The sequence below is a fragment of the Stylophora pistillata genome, chromosome 4 (genome assembly GCF_964205215.1).
Source record: "Stylophora pistillata chromosome 4, jaStyPist1.2, whole genome shotgun sequence".
NCBI lineage: Eukaryota > Metazoa > Cnidaria > Anthozoa > Scleractinia > Pocilloporidae > Stylophora > Stylophora pistillata.
The window spans coordinates 20,821,541-20,836,434 of record NC_142522.1 but is presented as its reverse complement, the minus strand read 5'-3'; the positions used below and the strand labels follow the sequence as shown (position 1 = coordinate 20,836,434).

Below are 14,894 nucleotides of genomic sequence, written 5' to 3'. Positions count from 1 at the left end.
GCCGGACTGCTGTGCGGGAGGTCGAGAGTTCAATACCGGCCGGACCAACACTCAGGGTCTTAAAATTAACTGAGAAGAATATGCTTCCTTTTTCCTTTCTTTAACATCAAGAAATGGTTAGATATTCTAGTCTTCTCGGATAGGGACGAATAAATGGAGGTCCCGTCTCCTGCAGGGTTAGGGGCAGGAGACGTTAATTTCCCACGCACCTATAACTGTCTTATGCAATCGATCTGTCAGATAACTTCTAAACCAAGATAGCAAGTTCCCTCTTATACCAACGCCATACAGTTCCCTTAATAAGCAGTTAAATGATACAGAGTCAAATGCTTTACTGTAATCCAGAAATACTGCATCAAGCTGTTTCTTCTCATCAAGTGCTTTGGCAAAGACAAATGTAGATCTGAGAAGACTTGTAACACATGAACGTCCTTTGACAAAACCGTCTTGTAGATGGTAAAGTTTAGGCTGGATAAAGGGAAAAACACATGAAAAAACGCACTTTTCAAGGACTTTGGAGATGATACACAGTAATGATATCCCACAGTAATGATAAAAAATAGTAATATTATTACAATTAAAGGGCTAGGGCTAACTCAAAAGTCTCATGGTTCCCCGATCCTCTGGGCTCCAATGATTACCAATGCTTCTTTTAATTTTGCCTAATAATTATACAAGCAAGCGTAAAACCTAAACCCCATTTTCTTTAATTTCTTTTATACTTATTTGTCACAGATTTGCAAACTTGACCCCTCTACCACAGGAAATTTAAAGCCAAAAGATAAAAAAAATATATAATAGAGAAACAGTTGGATAGGTTGACTGAACCTCTTCAATTTTTTTCTTTCTTTAGTATGTACCTTCAAAGGAATACAAGCGTGGTCCTCCTCTAAATCTTTCAAACAGATTTCCAAATGCAGTTCTCCAGCCCCTGCCACAATGTGTTCACCACTTTCCTCAATTGTACATTGCACCATAGGATCAGACTTAGCCAGTCGTTTGAGGCCTTCCACCAACTTTGGCAAATCAGATGGGTTTTTAGCCTCCACAGCAACACGAACCACTGGCGACACTGAGAATTTCATTTGCTAAAAGAACGAGAAATTCATCATTAATTCCAAAGAGATACTTCTGTTGGGGGTTATTACCTCTTTCTATACATTACACTGCTTAATAAGAGTGGATCTTAATGCTTACCATAGACTCATGGCTCATTTGGCACTGGAGATAAAATTCTCAGCCTAAATTTCCATAGCCTGAAAGGCCTTTGTTCCAAATGCGCAAATTTTTCTCCGGTTATTGTACACTTCTGGTGCTACTACATTTCTATACCCTGTCACTCTCAAGATTTCATAAGCAATTCTCCATGCTGTCTGCCCCTAGCTGATATTTTTCTTCATTCTCATCACTTGTCTGCTTGATAATGTGAAGAGAAATTCTGTCTTGGTCACTTATGGGAGTGGTTAGGGAAAACTCACATAAATGCACTAGAAAATCCACTGTCTAAAACTTGAGGTTACTCTAAAGCCAGCTCTAATGGAAAATTGGAGGGTAATCTTGAATACTCTGTGTCCTTTAAAATACTAACCTTCAAATTGTGGGCATTTTCATAGGTTGTAATAGTACCAGTCTTGACCAAGAACTGATCAACGCCAACCAAACCAACAATGTTGCCACAGGGAACATTTTCAATGGCTTCAATATAGCGCCCCATCATCAAAATTGTCCCAGAAGAATAAAATTAGAAAGGAAATGAACATAAAGGAAATGTTTAGTTTAACTATTGAAGTAGTTTGTTCCTTACTCAAAAAGTTTTAAGCTCAAAGAAATATTCAATGGTGAGCTATTATTAGGATGCCGATTAAAGCACTAGAAATATTAGCTACCTTCCTCATCAAACAAGCATTCTGTTGAACTTGTTACCACATGAGTACTACCATAACTACCTGTCAAAGAGCTGCATAATAACTATTGTAAAGTACTGTAACTAACTTCTTGTCCAAAGCAAAGTTGCAGTAATCACCAGCACATAAGCTGCCCCCAAGTCTGGGCTTGAAATTAAAAAAAATTTTTTGATCACAGTTTGCGAATAATTTCTAAAATTTAGTTGCAAATTATAGAGTTTAGTTGCATAAGTAATTTCATGAGCACTACACGACATACTTTCTGAAAAAGTGCACCCACTATACGTTTCTCAGCAAGAAATCAACGACAAAAGGCATGCAACATTCAACTTGAATTTCACAGGATTTTTTGGCTAAAACCACAACAAACAGTAACAATCGTGCTCATATACGTCTCATAACCGCAGTTCACACATATGTTTCATATGTTTGTTGTTGTTTGATTTATCATCTACGGGTTTATGTCGAATTAATTTGATGGCCTGCTCCCAGTTGGCTTGTTAGCTCAATTGGTAGAGCGCTGCACTAGTATCGCAGAGGTCAGTGGTTCGAATCCCGTACAGGCCTGAAATTTTTTTCAGGTCTGATTTACACTATTGCTCAAATAGTGCTTTACTGCGAAGGATCGTGCTCATATACGTCTCATAACCGCAGTTCACACATATGTTTCATATGTTTGTTGTTGTTTGATTTATCATCTACGGGTTTATGTCGAATTAATTTGATGGCCTGCTCCCAGTTGGCTTGTTAGCTCAATTGGTAGAGCGCTGCACTAGTATCGCAGAGGTCAGTGGTTCGAATCCCGTACAGGCCTGAAATTTTTTTCAGGTCTGATTTACACTATTGCTCAAATAGTGCTTTACTGCGAAGGATCGTGCTCATATACGTCTCATAACCGCAGTTCACACATATGTTTCATATGTTTGTTGTTGTTTAAACAGTAACAAGTAAGACACACGGCTGTTAAATATTGTTTATAAGCTAGGCTATAAAATGGTTGCTAAATCACTACTAATGGAGAAATTTTAGTCACAAAAGCGAAATCTTTATTCGCAAATGCACCTGATACAGGCGCAATTTCGAGCCCTGAAAGTGTGGTGTTCGGATGGCACGAGAAACGGAGATATATTCTTGGATTCCAACACAGAACTTTTAATATTTTCTAACATGTGTCGACGCCATTACCGGAAGTGATTATACATCGAATCAAGAACGGAAGCGAGGCTGAATTAATGTAAACGTAAATCGAATACAGCACATCTCCCCCTTTAAGATAATGAAAGAGAAACTTACTTAGACATACTTGTTTCTTATCTAGCGTGAAATTCAAAATTAAAACAACGTCAATCAAATGTCCTCAAGTAATCGTCATTTTGTTAAGAAACACATCCTGGGTAGCTATTGTCATTTGTCTCTGCACTAAGTCTCACACACACTAGAATACGCGTTCATAGTTATGACTTTCTGTCTGAGAAACCAGAGAAAATCTGGCCAGAAAGTATAACTTCACTTATGGCACATAATCCTTCAATCTAGATGAGGGCTTAGATTGACGGCCAGATCTGGTGTACACTTTTGATGTGCCAGTTCCTTCTGCAGTGTTAGCTGTTTGGGGTGAAGGAAGTTTAGGTGATGGAGGTACTGGCACCGGTGTGGGTTTGGCTGGAGATGTAGCTGCAGCTGGGGGTGGGGGTGGTATCTTGTTGATCTGTACTCTATTCCTTCTATATGACCCAGTGTCCGTATGGATCACATAAGAACGAGGTGTGCACTTCTCCACTACTATTCCAGACTGTCCTCTGTCTTGTACCATCACTTCATCTCCCTTCTCTAAGGGAACAAGAGGCCTCGCTGAATGCCTTCTGTCGAAGTGCAGCTTCTGTTTGGTTTTGTGATTGTCTTCAAACTGACGTAGGGCATGATTCTGCACAAGGTTTGGGGACAGCTGAGACGGGGCCACCGGCACTTTGGTTTTGAGCCTCCTTGACATCATTAGCTCAGCTGGAGAATAACCATTAGCCAATGGTGTCGCTCTATACTGTAGCAAAGCAAGATAAGGATCTTGAGAGCCAGCTAGGAGACGTTTAGCTGTTTGCACTGCTCTCTCTGCTTCCCCGTTGCCTGAAGCATGACCTGGGCTGCTAGTGACATGTCGAAACCCGTAATCTAAAGTGAACATCTTAAATTCCCTTGATGTATAGTAGCTGGCATTGTCAGATTTTACTTGATCTGGAATTCCGAATCTGGAAAATGCACGTTTCATCCTGTCTATGACCTCTGCTGAGGCAGTTGAACTCAGACTAGCTACCTCTACCCATCTGGAGTAGTAATCAATCATTACTAAATACAGTCTTTTATTGAGTTCATAGACATCAGTGGCTATGTATTGCCATGGTCGTTGTGGGAGCATGGTAGGAACTAGAGGTTCTGGAGGATTTTTCCTGTTAGACTGACACTTGCGACAGTTTTCAATTAACTCCTCTATATTCTTCATCATGCTTGGCCACCACACTGTGTTTCTGGCCAATGCCTTGCACTTGACAATCCCTTGGTGACCGTCGTGGATCTTATCCAGGACTTCCAATTTCATAGACGATGGTATAACGACTCGAGGTCCCATCATCAACAGCCCTTTAACCACTGTCAGCTCTGCTCTATGAGCAAAATAAGGGCTGACTAAACCCTTGACATTATGTTTTTCAGGCCAACCTTCAGCTACATAGTTCATAATTTGCCTGCATGCTTCATCCTCCTGTTGATGGATCATAATATCATCTAATTTGCTATCACTGATAGGCATTCCAGCTATGACTTGATGAGCATATAAGTTCACTTCCTCATGAAATGAATCACCTGATTTGGCTGGTGTTGGAGAACGAGATAGCGTGTCTGCAGTGTACAACAGTTTTCCTGGCACATGAACAGGTGTGAACGAGTATCTCATGAGCCTCATTCTCATTCGTTGAATACGTACGGGTAGTTGATCCAACTCCTTCGTGGATAGCAGTGGTACAAGAGGCTTATGATCAGTCTCAAGTATAATATCCTTTCCCAGAATGTAATCTGTGAATCGTTCACATGCGAAGGTACTAGCTAAGGCCTCCTTCTCAATCTGGGCGTACCTTTTCTCTACATCCAGAAGGCTTTTGGACGCATACGCCACTGGCGCCCACCTGTCACCGTGCTTTTGCAAAAGCACTCCGCCAAGTCCGTATGAAGACGCATCTGCTGACACCTTGGTCTCCAGTGAAGGATCATATATTTGCAACACTGGGCTGCTCGTCAAGCATTGTTTAATCTCTTTAAAAGCCTGTTCCTGTGCTGGACCCCAGCACCATGCACTGTGAGAGCTCAAGAGTTCACGTAGAGGTTGTGTCATAGTAGCAAGGTTGGGTACAAATTTCATGAGCTGGTTCACGGTACCCATCAGACCTCTTACCTCACTCACATTCTCTGGAGCACGCATTTTCAATATAGCCTCAACCTTCTCTGGAGAGCTTTCCACACCATTAACTCCGATCCGATGACCTAGAAAGTCAATCTGGCTTTTGCTGAATTGGCACTTATCCTTATTCAAGGTGACACCTGCTGCTTTCAGCCGTGTTAATGTCTGTACGAGTCTCTCGTCATGTTCCTCCTGGTTCTTTCCGAACACGACAATGTCATCCATGAGACATACCACACCTTGTTGACCACCTAGTATTCGGTAGATCTCACTCTGAAACTTCTCAGGGCCAGATTTGATACCGAAGGGAATTCGCTTGTATCGAAATCGACCAAATGGTGAGATGAACGTGGTCAGTTTCCTTGAATCTTCATCCAAGCAGATTTGGTGGAAGCCCGCATTGGCATCCAGTTTAGAGAAAACCTTAGCACCTCCCATCAGAGCAATTGTATAATCCACTGTGGGGAGCATGATTCTTTCTCTCTTCACTACTTCGTTAAGCTTCGTGAGATCCACACAGATCCTCACTTTGCCATTTCCTTTAGGCACCACGACCATAGGAGAACACCATTCCGATGGTTCTGTGCACCGTTCTATAACATCTAGCTCGATAAGCTTGTCAAGTTCAGCTTTGGCTAGAGGACGTAGTGGAATAGATATCCTCCTGGGAGTCATCACACTGTATGGCTCTGCGTTTTGCTCGATCTTAATCTTATATTCTCCTTCTAGCTTTCCTAAGCCTTTGAACATTGATCCGAACTCCGCTGACTGGATAGGATCTGACGTAACTTTTCCAATGAACTTAACGACACCTAGATCTGCACAAGCGTCTCTACCTAGCAATAGAGAGCCTTTGGGGAACACATATATATCCTCTGTGATTGTCTGATCACCTTTCTTTAGTTCTGCAGTAAAGAATCCAAAAGTTGAAAGGTTGCTTTGATCTGGGCCACTAAGAGGCCTGTCAGGCTTCTGCAAATTGAAGTGTGAAAACTGTGTATCATACACAGCTTTGGGAATGACTGTCACATCTGCTCCAGTATCAACAGCAAATTTCAGGCTCTGACCTGACACCTGGACTTCCGTAAACCATGCACTCCTGCGTTTCCTGTTGTTGATACTCTCAATAGAGTAACTTTCATCACTGATGCTTCCTAAGAAGTAGTACTCATCTGAGTCAGACTGCACTTCTGCTACCTCTTGTACAGACCCTTTTTCTTTGCTACTCCTGCAGACCTTGCCCCAATGTCCTGGGCGTTTGCACTTGTTACATTTACTGTCTTTTGCAGGGCATCTTTCTCTGGGGTGCACCTCCTTTCCACACCACCGGCATGACCGGCTATTCGATGCCTGGGAGCAATTTGATGCACTTCTTTGCTGCCCGTTACTACGTGGTCCCTTGTCACGAGGGCCTCCTTTCCGCCTATGTTGAACTGCCTGCACTTTAGAAGTCTCTCCTTTTATATCCTGAGCCCACCTTCCAGAACATTCTTCTGCTCTACACTCATTTATCGCTTTTTCTAAAGTCAGTTCACCATCTCTCAACAGCCGTGCTCTGACCTTATCACTATTTATACCCAATACGATCTTATCTCTGACAAAATCGTCCTTTAGTTCACCGTAGGCACACGTAGACACGAGAGTGTTAATTTGTGATAAGAAATTATCGAAACTCTCACCTTCTGATTGCGTATACCTGTGAAACTTGTAACGTTCATAAGTAACGTTTGTTTTCGGCGTGCAGAACCTCTGGAATTTCTCCAGAATTAATTCCGGATCCAGTTTGTCCTCTCCTGGTACATGTTCCTCCCCTTCGGGGTCACCTACAGCTGGAGCCCATGTGAAGCCATTGTAGATTTTCAGCGCCTCCTCACCTGCGAGATTTAGCAGTATAGCACTTCTCCTTTCCTTACTGGCATGAGATAATCCAATGGCGTTCACATATAATTCGTACTGCTGCTTGAACAACTTGAAATTCTCACTTGCATTTCCCGATAAACAAAGAGCTTTCGGTGGTGGAAGATTCGTAGCCATATTTCCGCGTAATTCCTGATCACTGATCACTAAATATCCGTTCTGGACACAGTTTATATCTTCTTGTTTACTCCTGACACCATGTGGTGTTCGGATGGCACGAGAAACGGAGATATATTCTTGGATTCCAACACAGAACTTTTAATATTTTCTAACATGTGTCGACGCCATTACCGGAAGTGATTATACATCGAATCAAGAACGGAAGCGAGGCTGAATTAATGTAAACGTAAATCGAATACAGCACAGAAAGTTAGAAAACTTAGATTTTAGAGAAAAAAGATTTTGCAAAGAAATCACATGGGGAGTCTTAGAAAGCGGCTTTCTTTTGGTTGCTACATTGAACATACATACTTTACTGCAACTCCCCAAAAGGGTTTTTCAGTCGTAAGGCTACTAAATAGCGAAAATAACTAAATAAATTACCAAATAATTATAATAAATAACATTAAAAGGTTAACATTTGAATAGGTCATATACAAATTCATAGGCTGATCAGAGAAAAGTAGGTTGGCAATTTTGTTCCTAAAAAGTTTGATTGATTCTGAAGATTTAACATTGTCTCTTAGATCATTCCAGAGCTTTGCACTGCAGTAGGCGAAGGACCAATGACCAGTGGTTAGGTGGCACCTTGGAATGTTCAGTTGATCGCATTGTCTAGTATTTCTAGTGTGCATTTGTGAACGCATAGTAAATTTCTCGGTTAGGTAGTCAGGCACAAGTTTATTAAATACATTTGTACATAATCACTGCATTGTTAAGTAAATTCTGTCATTAACAGGCAGCCAGTTGAGCGATTTGAAAGCTTGTGAGATGTGATCGAACTTTTAAGGTGAAGAACATGGGCGGGAAAATTCTGTTCTAACTGAAGTTTGTTGATGTTGTGTTTACTAGTATTAGACCAAACAGTTGAGCAATAATAATAATAATATAATTTACTAAAAATGAAGGAATTCATAAGGAGAAGTATTGTTTTCTTGTCTAACAAGTGTTTTATTCTATTGATTTGTATGATTTGATGTAAGCAAGTAGAGACTGTCTTAGTAATGTGTTTGTTGTAAGTTAGTGATTCGTCAATATAAATGCCAAGATCTTTAGCAACAGTAGAAGGAGTAATTTCTTTTCCATACACCTTAATTCAATGAGATTGGAAACCCAGGTTACTTTCTGTTTGCCAACCATAATACAATCTGCAGGGCTCAACACTAACTTTTTAGCTTACTAGCATAGTGGCTAGTGACAACTTAGATGTTACTAGCCAATAATTTTTTTTTACTGGCCACGCATTGATGATAGCTAGGTCCTATAACAGTAGAATTACTAGTAAGAATTGAAAGCACGATGCAAGCAACATCCTTTTATTCGTAATGTTGGTACCAGTAATTACATTTCATTTTAACTAGTTCTGATGGCAAAGCAACTATTTTGTGAAATGCAACATGGTTAAGATACTTTGTTGCAAGGAAGAAATCAGCTAAGCTGCAATTAAGAATCAGAGATTGGATTGTCCAGTAGCCATTTTAAAACCAGTTCCAATAATATAGTAACAACAACAGTATTAAATGTGAGATGCCACAGAAGTTTACATGAACTCAATTAAGCTGCAAAAGGTTTAGATATTCCATTGTCCAAATTGTGAGAAATTAATGGTGAAATTAATCCATGAAAGTTGGCTGCATAGCCCTCTCTCCAGAGTCAAGCCAGAGTCTTGGTCTTTTTCTTATTCACCACCAGTAAAAAATCCTCTTCTATCCATTAGAGAGAAGGAAAAAAAACCAAAACAAACAAAAACAAACAGACAAAAAAAACAAACAAAAACAATAAAACAGAGGGATTTCACATCTGAGACTGATTGACACATGGTCAGCACACCTTCTGACACCCTTGAACCAATTTATCTCAAAGAATTGCACCAGTTTTAATTTTGTTTGATGGCCTTATGTTTATCTGACCTCAAATCTCTCAGGCCCACAGACCACATACAAAAATCCATCAATTTTCCCATGAAGACTCTCAGGACTCTCTTTTGCTTTGAAACTTAGAAGAATATCAAGACCCTAAGACATCATTTTAAAAACTGTCAAGACTTCTTCATAGACAGGCACTGTAGAATTGTTTCAAATCCAAAACATCTTTCTAACCAATCTAGCAAACTGTTGTTGGTGAAATTTGATGGCAAAAAACAGCAGATTTTAACACTGAAAGAATTACATCTTTCTCATCTAATTATTTCTGTAGCATACCACGAGAGATCATCCATGTGTTGTGACGCTAAATGAAATGTTATTCCTTTACAGTGCCCCTCAATTTTGCGCGTGATTTTATCAGGAAGCTCAACAAATTTGGTAACAAAAATAAATGCTGTTAAGTCTGTCAAATATTTCTTTTAACATAACATGTTCAGTTACCCATTCAAGTGCCACACAGGGAAGAGTACACAGACATAAATTTGCGTATTTTTTTTTTTTTTTTTTTTTTTTTTTTTTTTAAATTTTATTGGCATTCTACTGAGTTACAAAAGTAATAAACGAGAAGTTACACGTACAAAAAAAAAAAAAAAAATTGCCAAAAGGGAGTAACGAACGGGACGTGAGTACCCATGCAAGGAAACTCCCTACAGAATAAAAAATAAATAAATATTACAAAGTTTTAAGTCAGTGCGAATGAGTTCTATGGCAGGAACAGTCTATAAACACTGACCAGGTACACGGTTGGTCAATATCGAAAACATTTGCTAATAAGTTAAAATAGTGATTAGTGACAAAGTTCTTAAAGGATGAAAGAGTACCTAAGGAAGACGGAGGAGCTACTTTACACATAATATGTGTCCACTACTGTGATATGTCTGCAAAAGAATTTCGAGAAAGGTGTTGAGTTGGTCTTCCTTGAGAAAGAGACAAACTAGTTTGGTCAATTTAAGTTTGTTTACTCTCAAAAGCAGCCAGTGGAAATGGGGAAAAATACAAAAGGCTTAGCCAAAACTGAATTTCTACTAGTCCGTGGCTATTTGGCTACTGTTAGTGTCAAGCCCTGACCTGTAATCTGTACAGCTTGTGCACCAGTGTTTATGATGTGCATTATTGTTGTAGTGTGATCTTACAGAAGTTTTATAAATTCATGGTGCCTAGATCTGTGGGCATAACTATTTGAAGAGAAATAGTATTGGTGTTGGTAAGTTGTACAACATTTTAATAGCAAGGTTCCAATTTCAGCTTTTTTCAAAAAGTTACTGTAAAATGGTCACCATAAAAAAGTTTTGTTACGTAAATGCTGTAAAACAAACAAAAAAGTTATTAAAAAACACAGGACTGCTACTTAGATCACAATCTAATTCTTCTAATTCTAACCCAATCACCAACCTCTGAATACTTTTGTTGTACAAATCCTCCTTCTTTCCGGGCACTTAATTTGGACCCATAATGCGCACTTTCTGTCCTGTTTCAACAAGTCCTGAAAACACACGTCCAAAGGCATAGAAGCGACCTTTGTCTACAGTCGGAACCATCTTGGAGACATATAGACACAAGGATACCCCTTGAGACAACGGGTTCTGCTGAAATAAACGAACTGCATCATCCATTTGCTGGTACACAACGGATATCTTTAGAACTTGCGCTTTGATAAGGCCTCCAAACGACGTCGTCATTGTAGAAGACTTGAGAACAATCAGAGTTCACGGCTAGAACCTCTGCCCCTCGCACTTGTGGAGTGTTATCCAAGAGTGAGCGCACAAGTACGATACCTCCGTACGCACAGCGATCAATGTTGAGGTAGTAACGCACCCCTTTAACAAAGAAAACGAAAAATATGGGGAGGGATTCCAGTCAGACTGTCTATACAAGATGGTTAGTACCCATACCCGTCAGTGTGTTCCGGACATATGATCGTCAAGAAAACGCATTAATTTCGTACCCAGATCCTGCCGTGTAACTGTAACTGAACCGTTACAACTACTTGATTATGAAAGGTCGGGGAACGAGACTAGAGAGGCATTTTATCCCCCCGAGCTCTAATATACTCTGCAGATTGACTCAGAGCAAGGTAAATAATACCGCTTGAATACTGGGACCACAAACCTTATATTTTACTTTTCAATAGAATACTTTAACGAATTCATACACCTGGGAGAACTTTATTCCTGCTGTTTTACTTCATTTTATTTTTTTCTCCAAACAGGGTGACTTCGTTTTCGAGTAACGATGCCTTTTGAAAAGAGGCTTTATCTGTTTGATGCTGTTGTGTTCCGGAGCAATTTTTGTCAGAGTGTCAAATGTAATCTGAGATTCCAAAGGAAATCTTGCACCTTCGTGCCTACCAATCAGAAAGATTAAAATTGAAACCATTGCGACTCGGGTTTGACTTAAGTTACGAACATCATCGCTCATCGCACGTTTGAAACCTCTTATTACTTATCTTAGCTCCGATTCTCATAGGTTCTTTGTGATATCTTTCTCTGTGCTGTTTGGACGTTGTGAATTCTTTGATTACTGCGCTTTTCCGGATGAGTGCCGTAAAACCAGAACCAAAGTAATTAAAACAGCCAATCAGAAAAAAGGAAAGAAATGACAAGGAGCCAATGAGAACTCAAAGTAAAAACAAGTTTACTGCCTGAAGCGCGGAAAAACGTGGATGACGCAAGTCGTGATTGGTTTTAGTTTGAAATCTGATTGGTCGAGAAAGTGGCGCGAGTTTTCCGGACCATTTACAGAGAAAGTAATCCGGAGTTCGTTTTGATGTTTACTTGACAATTGCTCAACGGTTGCCTAAAACGCAATCGAAAGTTGTAAAGTTGCATGCAATGACACTGACATGCTGTTGGCTGCTAAAATAATAAGAAATACCTGGGTCATCAAGTGGACGGAACTTGAGGTTCATTTTCTTTTTTAAAGCCTCCCAACTGAACTCAATTCCATTCACTAACGGTCTCTGTTACGATAACACAATAAGAGTGATATTCATGTAAATAATAGCTCCTCTTAAATAATTAAACGTCTTGTAATGAAACTGTTCTGAGTCCACAGAATGTTAAGTCTAACCATGACAGTTTATTGTTACATTTTAATAACAATACATTTAGAATCATTTTATTGGCTGATTTAAGTAGTTGATAAAAAGTAATCTTTGTTTGCAAGTTAAAGGCTTCAGAAAAACAATAAAATTTTTATTTCACTTTCGAATTTCTCATCATTGTTTGTTGACGAAAAATTCAAGGTTAATTAGATCTTAAAATTGTGAAGAGGCAGCTAAATATATATCATAAAACGTTTTGGTGTGTAGTACGAGGGCTCGTCAAAATACGGCACAGCACAACTCGTAAAAAGTACTCAGCAATATTACACACACTATACTTCTACACACACACCAAAACGTCTTATTAGTTATTTATTATCCAACTGCTATATTTCATGCGCATTTCCTATAAAGTGGGAAAAGCGTAGCAGACAGAGAAGCGTTGCGTACGCAGCCGACCGGTTGAACAGGTTTTTTACATTACAAAATAACCAACTGCACAATATCTTGGATATTTGTACTCGAGTCGCGCGTTATTTTTACTGTACTTAGTGCAGTTGGATAATAAGCGGTAATAGACCACTTTTCATAAATGGCTGCCGTATAAATATTCTTTTAAATAACAACAAACATATGAAACATATGTATGAACTGCGGTTATGAAACGTAAATGTGCACGATCCTTCGCAGTAAAGCACTATTTGAGCAATAGTGAAAATCAGACCTGAAAAAATTTCAGGCCTGTACGGGATTCGAACCACTGACCTCTGCGATACCAGTGCAGCGCTCTACCAATTGAGCTAACAAGCCAACTGGGAGCAGGCCGTTAAGTTGATTCGTAATAAACCCGTGAAAGTGATAAATGAGCTTGTTAGCTCAATTGGTAGAGCGCTGCACTAGTATCGCAGAGGTCAGTGGTTCGAGTCCCGTACAGGCCTGATTTTTTTTCAGGTCTGATTTTCGCTATTGCATAAATAGCGCTATCTACTGCGAGGATCGTGCATCATACGTATCTAATACCGCAGTTCAAAATATATGAACTTCATATATTTCATTGTATTTAATCTGAATTTTAGTAAACATTTTGCATTGTTATGTAAGAAAACGAGCAAACAAATACCGATCATAAGTAGGTTTAAGAAGCTGTTGAGTACTAGAACAAAACTTTTGTTGTACAAAGCTTATAGACCTAATTTTACCTATTGCTCTACTGTATGAATGTATTGTGGCAAAACAGCAGCTGGCAAACTCGAAAAGCTAAACGAGCGTGCTATGAGATGTATTTTTAATGACAACATTAGCACCTATGATGAATTACTTGTAAAGGCAAATATGCCAAGCGTGCAAAATAGAAGGATTCAGGACATGTGTATACTTATATATAAGGTTATCTATGCAACTACACCAACATTTCTTAGTAGTCTCCTGTCACTAAGAAGTAATGAACGTAATCTGGGTGGTAAAATGAAGCTTATTCTACATACAGCAAATACGTTCAAGTATGGACTCCATACTTTTAGGTACTACGTTCCGAAGATGTGGAACTCACTGCAGGATGAACTAAGAACTGCTCCTACCATTAGAAATTTTGTTTCTCAAATTATAAAAATAACGTTCGACACTTGTAGCTGTTTTTTATGCTGTACATAAAATTTTCAGTCTTCTTGCTTTTATATCAATATGTTCTTAATAATTAATTAGTTGTACATCATATAATTAATCTTACTTTTTGTTCTCAATTTCCTAATACATAATACTTTTAGCCAATTTGTTGACTCAATATCTTTATTTCATAGTCATTTTATATATATTATTTGCTAACTCGACACACTAGCTGTACGTGCTAGGAGCCTAACAAGCTCCAATTGATCGAGTATAAATAAAGTTATTGTTGTTGTATTTGAAGCAGATTAAAAGGCCATTTTTTTGCACCACATGCACACACTGGACACCCCCAATGACCCACCTTGGCCGACGTGACTCCCAGTCCAGGAGGACCCCTTGTGGAAAATGTTATATAGTAAACTTGCATGCTCTGGCCTCAAGATACCCCAGCCATATGCTGCTTGCCGTATATTCCGATCTATTCCACATATTAAAAAGAAAGCCCCACCTTACTGGGGTGAGATGCCAAAGTGACAAGAAGGTCCATAATTTGGATTTTATATTTGAGTATCAGACAGCTTTGTTCATTTCATTTGCGACTCACCTTTTCTACTTTATTCACTGTGGTTTTCTGTCATACTGGTTGTTTGTTTGCACTTCTTCCGTACTGGAAATGGGGTCGATAGTTGTTCCGGTTGATTCAAGCAGTGAAGAGTACAAATCAATGTATAACTTTTCACGAAAATTGAAACCAGACATGAAAAGTCTGATTTATCTGCCTGGGAAAAGCAGTCAATAACAAACCAAAGAAAGACACCGAGACGCAACCATCAAGATTTTCGTCACATGAGTTAGCTTTACCATTTCCTGCCTGTTGGAGTGTGAAACTCCCTAAT

The 14,894-nt window shown here is 39.3% G+C and overlaps 1 protein-coding gene and 1 pseudogene across 2 annotated transcripts; both read right to left on the bottom strand.

The window, feature by feature from the left end:
• Positions 1 to 177: 177 nt before the first annotated feature.
• LOC148732813 (elongation factor 2 pseudogene) lies at positions 178 to 1,750 on the bottom strand (annotated as a pseudogene). Its single transcript, XR_016000353.1, has 3 exons — positions 1,589 to 1,750; positions 861 to 1,088; positions 178 to 468 (listed from the first exon to the last, which is right to left on the bottom strand). The product of XR_016000353.1 is annotated as an elongation factor 2 pseudogene (transcript).
• Positions 1,751 to 7,631: 5,881 nt separating this feature from the next.
• On the bottom strand, positions 7,632 to 14,425 carry LOC148732812 (uncharacterized). The gene is made up of 4 exons (XM_088757913.1): positions 14,360 to 14,425; positions 12,225 to 12,309; positions 10,743 to 11,167; positions 7,632 to 8,049 (listed from the first exon to the last, which is right to left on the bottom strand). Exons 1-3 carry the CDS (start codon positions 14,423 to 14,425, stop codon positions 10,956 to 10,958), a joined length of 363 nt encoding a protein of 120 aa, XP_088614039.1. The 3' UTR covers positions 7,632 to 8,049; positions 10,743 to 10,955.
• Positions 14,426 to 14,894: the final 469 nt, after the last annotated feature.